Source organism: Oryx dammah, unplaced genomic scaffold (genome assembly GCF_014754425.2).
Source record: "Oryx dammah isolate SB20612 unplaced genomic scaffold, SCBI_Odam_1.1 HiC_scaffold_27, whole genome shotgun sequence".
Classification (NCBI taxonomy): Eukaryota; Metazoa; Chordata; class Mammalia; order Artiodactyla; family Bovidae; genus Oryx; species Oryx dammah.
In genome coordinates this window covers 14775124-14793548 of record NW_024070211.1, presented here as the reverse complement: position 1 = coordinate 14793548, position 18425 = coordinate 14775124, and the positions used below count along the sequence as shown (strand labels likewise).

Genomic DNA, 18425 nt, shown 5'->3' with positions numbered 1-18425 from the left:
GTACAGTTAGAGAAAAGGAGAATTTTTTTAAAGTTTCTTTGGTTTTTAAAAATTACCTAAGCTCTTCATTTCTAAGAAGACAAGAGGCCAGGAAAACAACTTTAAAATGATGTGAACTTTTCGAAGTAGGTAACTTTGAAAAAAATCAAACTGCTTTCATTTGACTTGCAATATTATTCCATTCTCTGTTCATGGATTGAGGTAGTCGTCCTTGTAAAGTTGCTATTTATTCACGTTAGTGAGAAAAGATTACCACTGGGTGGTGTCAAATATCATTACATGAACTTGATCTACAAGATGGTCTGTGAGCTTTCTACGTGTTCTGTCTGAGCACCACCTTATTTTTCTCCGGGGATTTAGCACAAAGACAAGGACAAGAGCCTATAGTTTGGATAGTTAGCTCTTCAAGGATCGCTGAGGTAGCACTCCTTCACCTTTCTTAGTCTCAGGCACATTTTTTATGTTTATTGATTGATTGATTGGCCTCACCAAGTGGCTTTCGGGATCTTAGTTCATTCTAGCTCAAGTCACTTTTCCATGCTGCCCAGCTAACTACTCAAGGTTCAGGGGTCTTTGAACTTATGCCTCTTTACTTAGCTTTAAAGATTTGGGCTTCCCAGTTGGCTCAGTGGTTAAAAAAAAAAAAGTTGCCTGCCAGTGCAGGTGAAGCAGGAAATTTGGGTTTGATCCCTAGGTGGGGAAGATCCCCTGGAGAAGGAAATGGCAACCCACTCCAATATTCTTGCCTGGGAAATCCCAGAGGAGTCTGGCGGGCTACAGTCCATGAGGTCACAAAAGGGTTGGACACGACTTAGCGACTAAACAATAGCAACAGAAGATTTGCAGGCTTGTTCAATTTTACTTGTTTAATGTTCACTAGTCTAGATGACACATAATACACATTACTACTCAGTGGTCAGTGGACTAAGTCTCTTAGAGTGCCGTCACTTTTAGCAGAGACCGCAGATCAGCTGCTTGAGCACGTCTATAAGAACACTAGAACTGCAGGTCACAAGCTTTGATTCCTAGCCTTTGCTCTCCTGCTTGACCGTGAGCCTATTTCCTCATCTATGTATGTAAGGTGTGCATTAGTGATTCCTCAGTTTCTTTCCAATTTTAAATGTCTGTGATCCAGTAATATATTTTCAACAACTGAGCTGAGGAAGAGAAGATACCTGGATCGACTGGAACAGTCGTTTAGCCTAAAAGGTCCAAATCACACCATCTAGGTCTGCTACTGGAGAAGGCGATGGCGCCCCACTCCAGTCCTCTCGCCTGGGAAATCCCATGGACGGAGGAGCCTGGTGGGCTGCAGTCCATGGGGTTTCGAAGAGTCGGTCACGACTGAGCGACTTCCCTTTCCCTTTTCACTTTCATGCATTGGAGAAGGACATGGCAACCCACCCCAGTGTTCTTGCCTGGAGAAGCCCAGGGACGGGGCAGCCGGGTGGGCTGCCGCCTAGGGGTCGCACAGAGTCGGGCACGACTGAAGCGACCCAGCAGCGGCCGCAGCAGCAGGTCTGCCACTAGTCAGCCATTGTCATGGTACAGTGGTGTGCCACATGGCGGCAGCGACTTCAGGCGAGCAACGGTAGTGATGTGATGACTTTTTCTCACTGATGCCTTGGCTAAGTGGTTACATGTGCCTACAACCACTCTTGTCAGTTCTCTTTCCACCTTGCTATTACGTGGGCTCTGGCAAAGAATGTTCAAGAAGAAAGGGTGGGAAAATAGTTTATACCCTCCTGGAAGTTAGGGAAGTGCCCCTTAGAGACTAGAATTCTGCCCCTTTCTGAAGTCTGAGCTTCAGAAGGTTTGGGAAATTCCAGATAGACTGAGAATTGAGTTTCTTCATCTAAAAAATCAGGAAATTGGAAAAAATACTCTCTCAAAGCTCCTTCCAGAAAAAACACTCAGAACTTAGTGACTGTAGTAATTGATCAGTTATTAATATTTCCCATATAACACACTCTGTGTTTTGTTACCTGTGAAATGAACAAATACTTAATGTTGAATTCTGGACATCCAAGGAAGTCCTCTTAGGACTTTCTGTTGGCCCTCCATATTTATTTTGTCATAAACACATATCCAGGTCTCCTCTGTACAAAACATTTTTTCCAGATGCTTTTAGTATGTTACCCATTTGTCCTTTCAACAATTCTATATGTAGTACAGTTTCCCTACACTTTACAAGTAAGGAGGTTAGTGACACCTAAAACCTGGCTAGTAGAGGCAAATTGGGGACTTCAGAAACTATTCATTGTCATTATACAATATCCTTTTATATATAACAAAGCACATTTATGTTCTATGCTTGTGATCTAGGTGATAGCCCTGTGAAGTTAGTACAATAACTTTTACTTCTCACATTTTACATATAAGGAAACACTTCACACTTGGGCAATGTTTGTAAGATGGAACTCAAAAATAGATGGTAGACAATGGCTGTCTCATTTTCTTTGACACGTACTCTAAAAGTTCAAAAACTAATGTTATTTAGTAAAACTATTTTGACAGTAGAAATCTAATATCAGAACAAGTCAGTAGAAAATAGTGGATTTATATTATTTTTTTTTCCCACTGCCAAATAAATATACCACTGTGTGTTCTATCTCTGGCTCAAGAAGATCCCCTGGAGAAGGGCATGGGAACCCATTCCAGTATTCTTGCCTGGAGAGTCCCATGGACAGAGGAGCCTGGCGGGGTTACAGTCCATGGGGTTGCAGAGCTGGATACAACTAAAGCGACTTAGCACGCATGTGTATTTTTTAAACTACCTCCAAATATAAGCTTGAACATTAGAGTCGGGAATTCACATCCTAACCCTGTCACTTGCTAGCTGTATGACTTTGGGAAATTTCTTGAACTTCTCCAAGGCTCAGTGTAACTCTGAAATGGAGATAGTGACCACTCATGGACCAGGTGCCCCCAGCTTTGCTACCATAGTGAAGAATCCTATTTTGTGGACTCCCTGGTAGTCCAGTGGTTAAGAATACACCTACCTGAAGGGGACACAGGTTCAATCTCTGGGCTGGGAAGATTTCACGTGCTGTGGGCCAGCTACGCCCATGAGCCACAACTGCTGAAGCCCGGCCACTCTCGAGCCTGTGCTCCACAACAAGAGAAGCCACCGCAATAAAAGCCCCCGAACTGCAGCTAGAGAGCAGCCCCCCTCCCACAACTAGAGAACATTCTGCTCAGCAACGAAGACCCAGCACAGCCAAAAAGAAATATTTTTTTAAAAGAATCTTATTCTGTAAAAGAAGAGAAGGGGAGTCATTTTGAAATTATACTTGGAGCTCTGGAATTTAAACACTGCTGTGGTAACATTTTTATTTTGAGGATTTTGGGACTGCAGGGTTAAACAGCACAAACTGGAACCAAATCACAGGGGTGGAAATGCTGGTTCCTCCACTCACTGTCTAACTTGGGGCATGTTGGTGAACCTCTGTGTGCTTTACTTTCCAAACTAACTGGTGAAGGGTTATTGAGAGAATTAAATGAATGTATACACATAAAGAAGAACTGACTCTTGAAAAGACCTTGATGCTGGGAAAGATTGAAGGTGGGAGGAGAAGGGGACGACAGAGGATGAGATGGCTGGATGGCATCACCGACTCAATGGACATGAGTTTGAGTCAACCCTGGGAGTTGGTGATGGACAGGGAGGCCTGGCGTGCTGCGGTTCATGGGGTCGCAAAGAGTTGGACACTACTGAGCGACTGAACTGAACTAAACTGATAACATAAAGCTCAAGACAGTGCCTGACACAGTAATGCGAAGTGAGGGCTAGTACTATTACTGGGACAAGCTTAAATGCTAACAGCCCCATTACTTTTTCACTTATTTTTTTTGGAAGTCCAGAACAGAAAAAAAGAAAAACAGTGCTTGGTTAGGGGGTGTGACCAGCCTAAGGACAACTCTGGCAGCCAGTGCCATTCCAGTCTGTTAATTCAGAAGGGAAAACAAAGCCACTCCCTTCTGTCTTTCCTCCTGCATTCTCTCTTCCGCTTTTTAGTTTTCTTTCTTCCATATCTGAGTCACGCTATGTTCAAAAGCTGTGCCTGTCCCTTTACGCCAAGCTGGGTGCCTTCTACAGGACTCCCTTCCATTGATTGTCCCTTCCTGATTTCCTTGCAGTTTTCAGTATTAACCATTCAAGGGCGGTGTCACAATGAGAAGAAAGATGAATCGATTACAGGGTATCTTTCTTTTCTTTTTTATGGATGTTCCCAAGGGCTCACCCAGTGTTCTCAGTACCAGTGCAACCCACCCACCAAAGTTCATACCACACAACTCATCAGTTCCTACCTTTGAATTCTTGTCCAGATTCTTTTTGTTTTTATACACTTTTAAGATATTCACATACCATACAGTTCATCCATTAAACCCAATTCAGTGGCTTTTAGTATAGTCACAGTTGTGCAGCCATCACCATGATCAACTTTAGCACATTCTCCCCCTAAAAAGAAAGTTGCTACCTTTTAAGCAGTAACTCCCCAGATCAGCCCTCCCAGTCCTAGCCAATCACCAAGTAATCTACTTTATGTTCTGCAAATCCGTCTAACCTGTTGCCCAGATTCTTAGCCCCAATCTTGTCCTTTTTTTTTTTTTTAAATATAATTGGAAATTCACCTCTTAGAAGCTATCTGGACTCATCCCACCTGTTTGATCACCACTCTCTGAGTCCTCTTATTTCCAGTGAAAAGTGGCTTGAAAGTGGCTCAGTCATGTCTGACTCTTTGCGACCTCGTGGGCTATGAGTCCATGGAATTCTCCAGGCCAGAATACTGGAGTGAACCCAGGTCTACTGGTGGGAGATTCTTTACAAACTGATCCACAAGGGAAGCCCAAGAATACTGGAGTAGGTGGTCTATCCCTTCTCTAAAGATCTTCCCAACCCAGGAATCGAACAGGGGTCTCCTGCATTGCAGGTGGATTCTTCACCAACTGAGCTACTAGGGAAGCCCAGTGAAATCCTCAGACATTTTAAACTATGAATACAAACTTCATAAAGTTCCTGAAGTCAGTAAATATATGTAGTAGTCCACTCCCTTTTCATGTTGCAAGCGCCTTAAGGAGCAAGAGAACTGGCTTCTGGTTTTTTGTACCTTCCGGCTTTTAATGGTCTGTTTTAGTGATGCTTCCACTTCTTCCTGATTCCAAAGGCGTTGGTGATATGCTTCTTAGGGAGAGATCTTTAGCATGTTTTCATATCCAAATTCCAAGTCTTGTTTCTATCAGCAGTGCCCTTATCCCCACACAGCTCACACTGGCATTTACTTGAACTCCTCTTACATTTCCGTCCCCTGTGCTCAACTATTTGCTAGTTTTCCTTAGTTATAGGTCATTTCTCTTGTCCTTCCCTTGTATTTCCTAATTGGATGTTCTTTCCATTATTTAAAGTGTAGTTTCAAAGTTATCTTTTTTTTTCTTTCAAATATACCAGTGTTATTTTGCATGTTGGCATTAAAGACTATTTTTGTTATCTATGTTTGTTTTTGAGTAAAAACAAAATTAATAAATGTGATACTCTTCCTGCCTAAATTCTTTGTCTGAATTCCACCTAGGAATCTGAGAGCTTAGAGGAGACAGCAGATGGCAGATACTGAGACATTGGTTGAATAAATGGGTGTACCTCTGGCACTTGGCACTTTCTACCATACACCATCATTAACCATATATATATATATCTGGAATGTAAGGTTCCTCCAGGACTTTCCCTTGCAGGTGACAGGGGTTCCCAAAGTCATTATAAATGCCTCATCTTTCAATACGTGGATACTTATATCTGGCTCTCCAGGTAGCTCAGTGGTAAAGAATCCACCTGCCAGTGCAGGAGAAGCCGGTTTGTTCCCTGGGTCAGGAAGCTCTCCTGGAGAAAGAAACGGCAACCCACTCCAGTATTCTTGCCTGGAAAATTCCATGGACAGAGGAGCCTGGTGGGCTACAGTCCATGGGGTGGCAAAGGGTCGGACACGACTGAGCGACCGAGTACACACACACAGTTACGTAAAGGTAGGGCTCAGGGCCTCTGCTTCGTTTCCTTCTTGAAACATCCTAACTTTCTAAACTTGGCCAAGACTTTTCAGCACTCTAGGCCTCAGTTTCCTCATCTACCATATTTACCTACCTCACCTGGCCGTCAGGCTAAAAAGAGTTATGATCCCCCCCGCCCCCCACCTCTCCCAGCGGCGAGGCCCAAGCGTGCCGTTCCCTACAGGCAAGCGGGGGGTGGAGGGGTGGGGTGGGCTGGGGTGGGGCGCGCGAGGGGCAGGGGCGCCCAAGGCACTGATGGGCTGTGATCCACAGACCTACCACATTAAGGGAACGGAAAGTCGGGGTAAAGCACACTAGCTCCCCCTGGCGGTGTTGGGCCAAAATGACAGAAACGACGTTTTGTTAATCTCAAACACGACCAAATGATGTTGGTTTCCAAGGCAAACCATTCAATATCACAGTAATCCAAGTCTATGCCCCAGCCAGTAATGCTGAAGAAGCTCAGGTTGAACGGTTCTATGAAGACCAACAAGACCTTCTAGAACTACCACCCCCAAAAGATGTTCTTTTCTATTATAGGGGACTGGAATGTAAAAGTAGAAAGTCAAGAGATACCTGGATTAACAGGCAAATTTACCTTGGAGTACAAAATGTAGCAGGGCAAAGACTAACAGAGTTTTGCCAAGAGAATGCACTGGTCATAGCAAACACCCTCTTTCAACAACACAAGAGATGACTCTACACATGGACATCACCAGATGGTCAACACCGAAATCAGATTGATTATATTCTTTGTAGCCAAAGATGGAAAGGCTTTATACAGTCAGCAAAAACAAGACTGGGAGCTGACTGTGGCTCAAATCATGAACTCCTTATTGCCAAATTCAGACTTAAATTGAAGAAAGTAGGGAAAACCACCAGACCATTCAGGTATGACCCAAATCAAATCCCTTATGATTATACAGTAGAAATGACAAATAGATTCAAGGGATTAGATCTGATAGAGTGCCTGAAGATTCATGACATTGTACAGGAGGCAGTGATCAAGACCATCCCTAAGAAAAAGAAATATAACAAGGCAAAATGGTTGTCTGAAGAGGCCTTACAGATGGCTGAGAAAAGAAGAGTGCAAAAGGCAAAGGAGAAAAAGAAAGATATACCCATTTGAATGCAGAGTTCCAAAGAATAGCAAGGAGAGATAAGAAAGCCTTCCCGTCATCAGTGCAAAGAAATAGAGGAAAACAATAGAATGGGAAAGACTAGAGATCTCTTCAAGAAACTTAGAGATACCAAGGAAACATTTCATGCCAGTTCAGTTCAGTTCAGTTCAGTTACTCAGTAGTGTCCGATTATTTGGGACCCCATGGACTGCAGCACGCCAGGTCTCCCTGTTCATCACCAACTCCCGGAGTCCACCCAAACCCATGTCCATCGAGTTGGTGATGCCATCCAACCATCTCATCCTCTGTCATCCCCTTCTCCTCCTGCCCTCAATCTTTCCCAGTCAGTTCTTTGCATCAGGTGATCAAAATATTGGAGTTTCAGCTTCAGCATCAGTCCTTCCAATGAATATTCAGGACTGATTTCATTTAGGATAGACTGCTTGGATCTCCTTGCAGTCCAAGAGTCCTCTCCAACACCACAATTCAAAAGCATCAGTTCTTTGGTGCTCAGCTTTCTTTATAGTCCAACTCTCACATTCATATATGACTACTGGAAAAACCATAACTTTGACTAGATGGACCTTTGTCAGCAAAGTAATGTCTCTGCTTTTTAATATGCTGTCTAGATTGATCATAGCTTTTCTTCCAAGAAGCAAGCGTCTTTTAATTTCATGGCTGCAGTCACCATCTGCAGTGATTTTGGAGCCCCCCAAAATAAAGTTTGTCATTGTTTCCATTGTTTCTCCATCTATTTGCCATGAAGTTAGTTTTCTGAATGTTGAGTTTTAAGGCAACTTTTTCATTTTCCTCTTTAACTTTCACCAAGAGGCTCTTTAGTTTTTCTTCGCTTTCTGCCGTAAGGATGTCATCTGCATTTCTCCCAGCAATCTTTATTCCAGCTTGTGCTTCATCCAGACCAGCATTTCTCATGATGTACACTGCATATAACTTAAATAAGCAGGGTGACAATATACAGCTTTGACGTACTCCTTTTCCTATTTGGAACTAGTCTGTTGTTCTATGTCCAGTTCTAACTGTTGCTTCTTGACCTGCATACAGACTTCTCAGGAGGCAGGTCAGGTGGTCTGGTATTCCCATCTCTTGAAGAATTTTCCAGTTTGTTGTGATCCACATAGTCAAAGGCTTTGGCATAGTCAATGAAGTACAAGCTAGATGTTTTTCTGGAACACTCTTGCTTTTTCAATAATCTAACAGATGTTGGCGATTTGATCTCTGGTTCCTCTGTCTTTTCTAAATCCAGCTTGAACATCTGGAAGTTCACAGTTCACATACTGTTGAAGCCTGTGCAAAGATGGGCACAATAAAGGACAAAAATGGTATGGATCTAACAGAAGCAGAAGATATTAAGAGGTGGCAAGAATACACAGAAGAACTGTACAAAAAAGATCTTCATGACCCAGATAACCATGATGGTGTGATCACTCACCTAGAACCAGACATCCTGGAATGTGAAGTCAAGTGGGCCTTAACAAGCATCACTACGAACAAAGCTAATGGAGGTGATGGAATTCCAATTGAGCTATTTTAAATCTTAAAAGATGATGCTGTGAAAGTGCTGCCCTCAATATGTCAGCAAATTTGGAAAACTCAGCAGTGGCCACAGGACTGGAAAAGGTCAATTTTCATTTCAATCCCAAAGAAAGGCAATGCCAAAGAATGTTCAAACTACTGCACAACTGTCTCATCTCACATGCTAGCCAAGTAATGCTCAAAATTCTCCAAGCCAGAGGAATCAGAGATCAAATTGCCAGCATCTGCTGGGTCATCAAAACAGTGAGAGAGTTCCAGAAAAATATCTACTTCTTCACTGACTACGCCAAAGCCTTTGAGTGTGTGGATCACAACAAACTGTGGAAAATTCTTCAAGAGATGGGAATACCAGACCACCTGACCTGCCTCCTGAGAAATCTTTATGCAGGTCAAGAAGCAACAGTTAGAACTGGACATGGAACAACAGACTGGTTCCAAATCGGGAAAGGAGTACATCAAGGCTGCATGTTATCAACCTGCTTATTTAACTTCTATGCAGAGTACATCATGGGAAACGCTGGGCTGGGTGAAGCACAAGCTGAAATCAAGATTTCTGGGAGAAATATCAATAACCTCAAATAGGCAGATGACACCACCCTTATGGCAGAAAGTGAAGAAGAACTAAAGAGCCTCTTAATGAAAGTGAGAGGAGTGAAAAAGTTGGCTTAAAACTCAACATTCAGAAAACTAAGATCATGGCATCCGTCCCTTCACTTCATGGCAAATAGATGGAGAAACAATGGAAACAGTGACAGACTATTTTGGGGGCTCCAAAATCACTGCAGATGGTGACTGCAGCCATGAAATTAAAAGATGCTTGCTCCTTGGAAGAAAAGCTATGATCAACCTAGACAGCATTTCAAAAAGCAGACATTACTTTGCCGAAAAAGGTCTGTCTAGTCAAAGCTATGGTTTTTCCAGTTGTGATGTATGGATGTGAGAGTTGGACTATAAAGAAAGCTGAGCACCAAAGAATTGATGCTTTTGAATTGTGGTGTTGGAGAGGACTCTTGAGAGTCCCTTGGACTGCAAGGAGATCCAAGCAGTCTATCCTAAATGAAATCAGTCCTGAATATTCATTGGAAGGACTGATGCTGAAGCTGAAACTCCAATATTTTGGTCACCTGATGTGAAGAACTGACTCACTAGAAGAGATTATGATGCTGGGAAAGATTGAAGGCAGGAGGAGAAGGGGACAACGGAAGATGAGATGGTTGGATGGTGCCACTGACTCTATGGCCTTGAGTTTAAGTAAACTCCGGGAGTTGGTGATGGACAGGGAGGCTTGGCATGCTGCAGTCCATGGGGTTGCAAAGAGTCGAACACAACAGAATGACTGGACTGAACTGAACTAAGCCAACCCACTGTGCAGGCTAGACTTGTGATGACTTTGTGGTCAGTTCTTAAGCTTCAGTCTCCTGTTTTAAACTAGGAGGAGTAAGTGCCTAGCTTAGTGGCATTAGATCTAGTAAAGACCCGGCTAACTGAGGCTCTTTATCAGGCGCCCACTACGCACAACACAGCATTTTCTATTCACCATCCTGCTTTCCAGAATCTAGCTTTAGGGGTGTCTGATAGGTTGGGGCCCTCTTTGGGGGTCTCACTGTCAGATTCTCTGATAGGTTTCTAGGAAAAGTAGTTGTAGGGGAAATAGGACTGAAAAGGAAAAGAAAGATTCTTACTCTTCAATCCCACTCACTGGTGTAGTCTTCCCTGAAAATAAGAATATGAAGCCACACGACCATCTGTCTGAGCACAAATAAGTATTGCTGGTGGTCAGGGAAAAACATGGGCTTTCATTTTTTTAACACGGCCCCCAAATACTGGAGCATCTGTTGCCAGTGCTTATAGGCTCCGTTTCCCACTGCTGTATTCCTTGTGAATTTTTCCCCCAGGAGAAACAAAAGTTTTAAATCAACTCAAATATGCAACAAAAGGCACACTATCTCTTTTATTTCAGCATTTAACCTTTTTGAATTCTGCAAGAGAGTGCCACTTTGTTATTGGATTAATTTTTTCTTTTGGTAAGAGATTAAGCAGTGGTGTCTGCAACACACACTAGTACTGAACAGATATACTCATGTTTGAATTGCAAACATAACCTCAACTGTGAGAATGAGGATGATGCTCGAAGCAAAAATCGTTTCAAGTTATTTTCAAAAAAAAAAAGTTTAATGGCAATACTTGAAGTAAATAAAGCAAAGACTTTTGTTTCCAAATTAATCTGAAGCCTTCTTTAAATAAGACATCTTGCTTTCGAGTTCTATTTCTCTGGTATGAGATTTAACTTGACTAAAAACTGATTTAATTCAATTCATTGATGGAATGTAAATGTGTAACAATTAAGTTTTACAGTGCTTGGAGAGTATTCTGGTTTCTTTATAAAAAGTGAAGAAACATTAAAGCTTGCAAAATTCCAGAACATAGTATTTCAGTCACATATTCCTAATATAGTTCTTTTATTACTCTGAAGTACTTTGTGAATTCCCAGACTGCAATAGGTACTGAAAATCAAATAAAAATACAAATACATCCCAAAATAAAAATGGGTTATTTTAAGACTACCCACTAATTTAGTGTCCATATTATTTGATCCTAATAAAAACTTCAGATGAGGGAACATGCACAGTATCTTGAAACTTCACAAAAAATGTTTTCTTGAACTCAGCATCCACATTTAAATTCTTCCGCCTTAATTATAGGCTTGAGAACCAGTGGACTGGAAGGTGAAATTGTTCTACTGCCCATCCTTAGCACCTATCGGGGGAGGACAAAGGGAAACTTTGACTAGGGGAGCTATTTTGTACATAAAAGAACCACTAGGAATATTTAAAAAAAAAAAAACAAAAAAAAACTTATACGCAGGCCCCATCTGCCAGAGATTCTGCTTTAATTAGGCATCTGTAATTTTAAAAGCTCCACAAGTGATTCTAAAGTGCAGTCAAGGTTGAGAACTACTGATCTAGGTTAAAATGTTCCATTTTTTCCCTTATGGGCTGAATAAGTTAATAAAAGAATTAAACAGTTGTAAATAATATCAATAAGGAATTCAAAAGATTTTCCCAATGAGCAAATCAAGAAACTGTATAATGGATCTGTGTATTTAGAAATCTGAAAGAGTGAAGTAAAGTATAATCAGTTCTCAGAGGTACTTGACAAGCTGTCTTTAATATAATAATGTTTGCAAATAATCAAATCAAGCCCAAAGGTAAAGACATGACTGGCATTACCCTGGTCACTGGCTTCCTATCTAACAATGATGAAATATGCAGTAAAAAGAGATGAGGAAAAGTGTTTATCATGCTTTTAAATAAGTACATTTCAAAATGTTTTGCCTTTGGGGAATTTCTTGACAGTCCAGGGTTTCCCTGATAGCTGAGTTGGTAAAGAGTCCACTTGCAATGTGGGAGACCTGGGTTCGATCTCTGGGTTGGGAAGATTCCCTGGAGAAGGGAAAGGCTACCCACTCTAGTATTCTGGCCTGGAGAATTCCATGGACTGTGTCCATGGGGCCGCAAAGAGTTGGACACGACTGAACGACTTTCACCTTCCTTCACTTTGGCAGTGCAGTCATGAGGGCTCAGTGCTCCCGCTGCAGGGGGATGGGTTCAGCCCCTGGTTGGGAAGCTTAGACTCCGCATGCTGGTCAGTATGGCCAAAATAAAGTAAAATACAGTAAAATGAACTTTCCACTGCAAAAAAAAAAAAGAAATTAAAAAATTTGCCTTTAGAAGTTAGTCCTTTGGCTTCTTCTGTCTGTCTTATTAATATATTTCACTTTTTGTTGGCACTAATACTTTATGGAGAAGGCTGACAAGTTAGAAAATGAAGTTGTTAGATTCTCTGTGGATTTCATTTTTCTGGTCTCTTCATGGCACAATTAGCATTAATAGTTAAGAAACTCCTGTATCAAAATAAAATATTAATTATACTTTACAATATATAAAGCAGCTGGCTAAATAATGCCACTGGCATAACAATCTGAATCTTTATCATTGAAACTCTTGTAACCAAAGTCACACCCTTTACATAATATTTATTCTGTATAGGATTTATTATCCACATACAATGACGTCAGCTTTAAAACAATTGTTACTTGTATAAACTCATCTTATAAAATAGAGTAATACACAACACACCTCAGTGATTTAAGCTGATATTCTAGGATTCAGAAAATCTGATCATTCTAATTCCAATTTCTGCACTGTTTCACTGGGTTGTCTTAGGTAGGTTGCTTTATTGTTCTGTGCCTTAATTTCTTTGCTTTTCATGTGATAAACATCCTATTTCATAGATACTTAAAGAATAACATAAAAATTATTAAATACTTTGCAAATATAAAATGCTATATAAATGATAAATAGTAATACTGATCCATTCTAATATAAAATAACATACAACTTTCCATTTATAAAGTTTGGTCCTCCAGTACCTACTAATATCAAGCTTCCCAGTTAAACACATCTTATGCTATATTTTTTTTTTTTTAGTGATTTTTTCCATAGTATGAAGTTTAGGACTCCAAATACATATAACCAGTATGAGTGGAAATTTCAATACATCATAGCAAGACTTGGCAAAATAACTTTAATGAATTGAGTTCTGAGCTCATAAGTAACTGAAACAGTAAACTTTTTATCCATTCAGTGGTAACTTGGCCACATAAAAGAAGTAACCATGTTTGATTTCATCATTCAAACATACAATATTGAAAAATTTGTTCTGAAAAAGGTCTTAAGATGTGGTAACTATAGAAGAAACCTTGTAAGGATGTGATTTGCTGCTCTAAGAGACTCTATGGTTCCAAGCTTAGAAGCGCCGGGAGCAGCAGGAGTGATGAAGTGAGAGTGTAATGCTCAAAGGGAATTTAAAAGGTGACCCAGTCCAGGGTTTTCAGTGTTGGACTCCTGAGCTCTGCAGAAGTGTGTGGGGAAAGGCTTGCAAGGAGCCTTAACCAGAGCAGCTCTGTTATTAGTTTCCTTTAAATGCTGAACTTCTCTATGAAACAATTTATTTCAAGAAAAGGGTTTCGTGACTTAAAAAAAAAACACAAACCCTTTTAAACCACCAACCTAGTCTATTTCGCTTCCTCCAGACACTAGGCATGACTGCAGTGGTGCTTTTTTTTTGCAAAACTTCATCCCGTCAACCAGATACTCTTGAGGGCCATAGCCTTACAAGGGTATTCAGAAGCTGGCAAACAGCATTATCGTAAGAGCAAACTTTGGTCTAACCAACTTCCATTATTTTCCTAATGTTAAAAAAAATCTTGGCATAAATAAAGTTTATATTAACAGATTATACCCCTATGTAACATTTTCCCACATTTAAGAGCCAAAGAATTCAGTTTTCTTAGAAACCATTAATCGACATTTTCACTCTAGAAAAGAATTGGTCTCTAAAGTCTTAGATAAACATGATATGATACTGTATTTACAACTTACAAACATGTCACAAATGTTCTTTTATATACTAAAATAACAGAACAGATGCGCTATCTAATTTGGTGAATCTGATAGCTGTTTTGTGGGGATTGCTCAATGCTTGTTATAAACAATTATGAGAAAGCATATCTCTGATAAGGCTCTACAAGTGCTGGTGGCACTGTGTTCCGTGGACTTTGCTGACATTCATGCTGATGTTTGCATGCAGAATATAGTAGCATTAAAGAACATTTAGGTCATAGACTAAAGTGCGTTAAAGTATACACATGCAAGCATGACTTCATTTCTATAAATAAAGCTCAAATCAGTCATTTTTCTTATTGGCTCCAATGGTTCAGAATCCTATTATACTTATGTTCCCTCTCTCATGTGTAACAGTTTAATTGTTAAGACTCCTGATTCAGGAATGGTCATACTGGGAGACAACAAACGCAATGCACACTTATCCAGTCTTGAAGCAACTGGAAATTTACCATCAGGAGAATCTTGAAAAAAAAAATATCAGAATTAAGTACCATAAAACAAAGTGGTTATCACCTATTAATTAAAAAAATGAAACAAATTAACCACTTTAGCCCACAAATTGGTGTAAGGGCAATCGTTAATTAAAGAATAAGAGAAAATAATAATATAAAAACTATCTTGAGGTATGTCATGGCAGTTAAAAATACAGAGTAATATATGGAGCCTCTCTCTATCAAAATTAAGTTAAAAGAAGCTTAATTGGGATAACTTGCCAAGACTTTTATGAAGGACAGTTTTTACTTCTAGTATTTAATCTTTACAACTAAAATAATGCTTCTTCACTTTGACTGTAATTTTGGAATGTTTTATAATTTATGCAGGGGAGGAGTTAAAAGTTCATTTTGTATCCTAGTAGAAAAGTTTGTTTTAAAAAATTACATAAACAAGCAAAGATGTTTAAAGAACTTAGGAGACTAACTTGTTCAAATAGTTTTATATATAAATTTTACATATAAATAACATAAAAACATGTCAATAGATCCTGTAGGGACATTGCTTGACACTTCTTGAATAGCTCTAATGCAAGGTATTATATGTTGTCGAAGGTGATTAAATTCTTCTTTCATAAGTTCTCATTCTCATAGGCTTCTTTATAATTATTGCAGATTGGTGACGTTTGACAATTCAAGGAGAGACAGTTGAAAGAGGACTATTTAAAATCAAAACCTGTCCAATCTCTGGTCCCACCACTTACACTTTCTGACCTTAATTTCCTTATTTGTACATTAGAGAGAGTGCTATCTACCTTGCTGATTAGGTGGGGAAATACAAGAAAGAGCACTTTATAAATAATAGAGCAGTATATAAATGTAGGAAATTACTCTTAAGAACTGGTAAGAACCTCCAGTTTTCACTCTTTTTTTTCTTTAGAGAGGAAGACAGCTATATTGACCGATCTTCAAAAACTACGTTGACAATATTAGGTTCCTGCTTTAAGAAAATGATGTCTATATATAATCTCTGGTCAGCTTCTTCTTTTTTTTTTAATACTGACTACATAAGAGTAACTTCTAATTTAATGACAAAAATTTCAAATATGAACAACTTCAAACATTTAGACTTGCCTTCTGCCATAATCCTAAAACACTTATGATATTGGAATTATGATAGGTCATTTTAGATCCAAAGTTAATAGAAAGTCTAATTAGTTAAGTCAGGTAGGTTTCCAGACCCTTAAATATGCTCTGACCTAGTTTCCTGCGAAAATTCAATAGTGGTAGTTTATATGTTTTTGAAATACTTTGAAATTATTTTATATAAAGTTTGGTTGTGGTGAGTTTATTGAAAATATTTTCTTTGAAAAAAGTTCCCTAAGTAGATTTTTCAATATATTTTTTAAAAAGGTATTTCTGTAACACAATAAAAGTAAGAGGATTAATTGTTCATCCAGCGTGTCAACTCAAGCTAGGTCTTTCTTTCTAGTGCAGCAACAGATTTTAGGGCGGTAAAGTTCAGAATGGATACAATGGCCTGTTCAGAAAGCATGCAAGTGGTGTCAGGCCATTACTTTTAAGTTGATCTAATAATTTGTTGATTAGACTCTGACCGTGGAAAGAGAGTGACACAAGAACGTCAGTGTAAGCTGCAGGCTCTGTTGGTTCACATTCCAGCTACCTGATGTTGGGCTTTATTTCCTTTTCTTCTTCTTCTTCACTATCATCCACCTGTTGTATGACCAGATCGGCAGACCCATCCTCGACTATCTCCACGTACGATCTGTTCTCATCTTCACCCATGTGCCATCTGGAATCCTTATCTCCATCTGATGGGGACATAAGATGCTGTTCAGCTTCCAAATCAATGGGGAGGCTGTCTATGCCAACTTCAGCAAGGCACTCATTACAGAGTCTGTAGCGCCTGGTTCCTTCCTGTACCACTTGACCTGTTAGATCAGTCACATGGCGCTTGCATTTTCTGCAGATAAGTTTGCATGCCTGGTGAATCTGTGTAGAGAATTAAATAGCGATTAAAAAAAAAAAAAGATTTTTCAAAAGCAGAATAGTTTGATATTTTAAGTATCAGTTTATAAATTTAACATGTTCAAAGCCAAGCATTAATATTAAATTAACATCTAGTTTATTAGAAAAAGGTCACAGGTTTTGGTAATAAAGTTATGTCACAGAAATATCAAACACTAGCTTTCTCTAAATTATGTCTATTATGTTTTCATGGTTAATATTACATACTTAATAATTTCACATATCCCTTAATCCAACAGTATTTTTATATTGAGGTAACATGGGACATATTCCCAGAATAATAACTGTAAACACTTAATACCTGCCATATACTATTCTAAGGACTTTACATATCTTAATTCAAGAGAAAAAACTATTTTGTTATTTTGCTTGAGGAAGAAAAAATAATGTCCCAAATGTAAATTTATAAAAGAATATTTTTTGATGTAAGGATTATTGCCACTTTTATTAATGAAAGATGTAGTAGAAAGAAGACTGGTCTAGAATTGGAAGGCTTAGGTACCAGCTCTACTTCTGTTATTTTCTAATCTTGTCATTTACTGACAATGTATAGTGAAGCAAGTCATTTAAAACAGAAACCTGCCTCCAGGGTGACTGTCAAAGTATTTTAAAACTGGTAAGGTATAGGTACCATGCAAACAGAATAGAAGCCTGATGACCAGAACGGATACTGGTTATAAACAACCAAGATGGTGGTTCTGCTACATATTGGTCTGTTATTATTTGCAACTGCTCCCTTATTACCAATAGGGATATACTTCAGTTTGTGTGGACCAAATGAGTTATGTGTGAAATGCTTTGGGAAGAGGTTATAACTGATAATTATATATTATAGTTAGTAATAAATAACTTTGTTAAATAACTATCAGAGTAGTAGATTATAGATTCTAACCTAAAAATTATTACATAATATTAACTATATAATGCTAAATTAATGTTTATGGCATATTCATTCAGATAAAGTTGGAATGCTATGAAGTAGACCACCAAATACAAGTAATCAAAAAACCCAAGAAAACTAATGCAGTCTGGTAACATAGCTAAGAATATGTATGGGACTTACACTCAGTACACTTATTATCTTCTGCTTAACCACTGACATATTACTCACTAAATGCTGAAAGTACATAATTTAAGTGTATCTTTATTTCTCCTGAGACAGTAGCAGTATTATGGTTATCATATGAGGCATTATTCTTGTTATAAAGTTCTGACACAGATTCATGTTCACCCCCCTTCAAATCCAACACAATTAAGAAGACAATGAAATTAAGTGAAACACTGTAATGTTAAAATTGAAAATATTATCATGGACTCGTTATTTTTAAAATATGCATCTTCTAGCTCAGAAAGGGGCTTCCCTCATAGCTCAGTTTGTAAAGAATCTGCCTGCAATGCAGGAGACCCAGGTTCAGTTCCTGGGTCAGGAAGATCCCCTGGAGAAGGAAATGGCAATCCACTCTAGTATTCTTGCCTAGAGAATCCCACAGACAGAGGAGCCTGGTGGGCTATAGTTCATGGAGTTGTAAGAGTAGGACATGACTTAGCGACTGAACCACCACCAGCTCAGAAAGAATATAAAAAGAATGCCCTAATAACAGTGAGCGCCCTGGGTGTTCAAATGTTGGTTTCTAATTTCATCCCCCACTGAAATGTACCATAGCTCCTTTGAGAAAAGGCTGATTCCAGTTTTGTGTCTGGGGAAGTACAAGACTGGCCTAGGGCTCTTTTAGAGCCAGAAAACTAAGACACTTTGAAAATTT

At 39.3% G+C, this 18425-nt stretch overlaps 1 protein-coding gene and 1 long non-coding RNA gene across 2 annotated transcripts in view; one reads left to right on the top strand and one right to left on the bottom strand.

The window, feature by feature from the left end:
• Positions 1–10478: 10478 nt before the first annotated feature.
• On the top strand, positions 10479–12077 carry LOC120854220. The gene is made up of 3 exons (XR_005718927.1): positions 10479–10489; positions 11835–11843; positions 11987–12077. It is a non-coding gene; the product is annotated as an uncharacterized LOC120854220 (long non-coding RNA).
• Positions 12078–12733: 656 nt separating this feature from the next.
• Positions 12734–18425, bottom strand: part of ZBTB8A (zinc finger and BTB domain containing 8A) — a 60099-nt gene continuing 54407 nt past the window's right edge. The window contains exon 5 of the mRNA XM_040228043.1: positions 12734–16626. Within this exon, the coding sequence (XP_040083977.1) occupies positions 16294–16626 (333 nt within the window). The 3' untranslated portion in view covers positions 12734–16293. The remainder of the gene's footprint in view (positions 16627–18425) is intronic.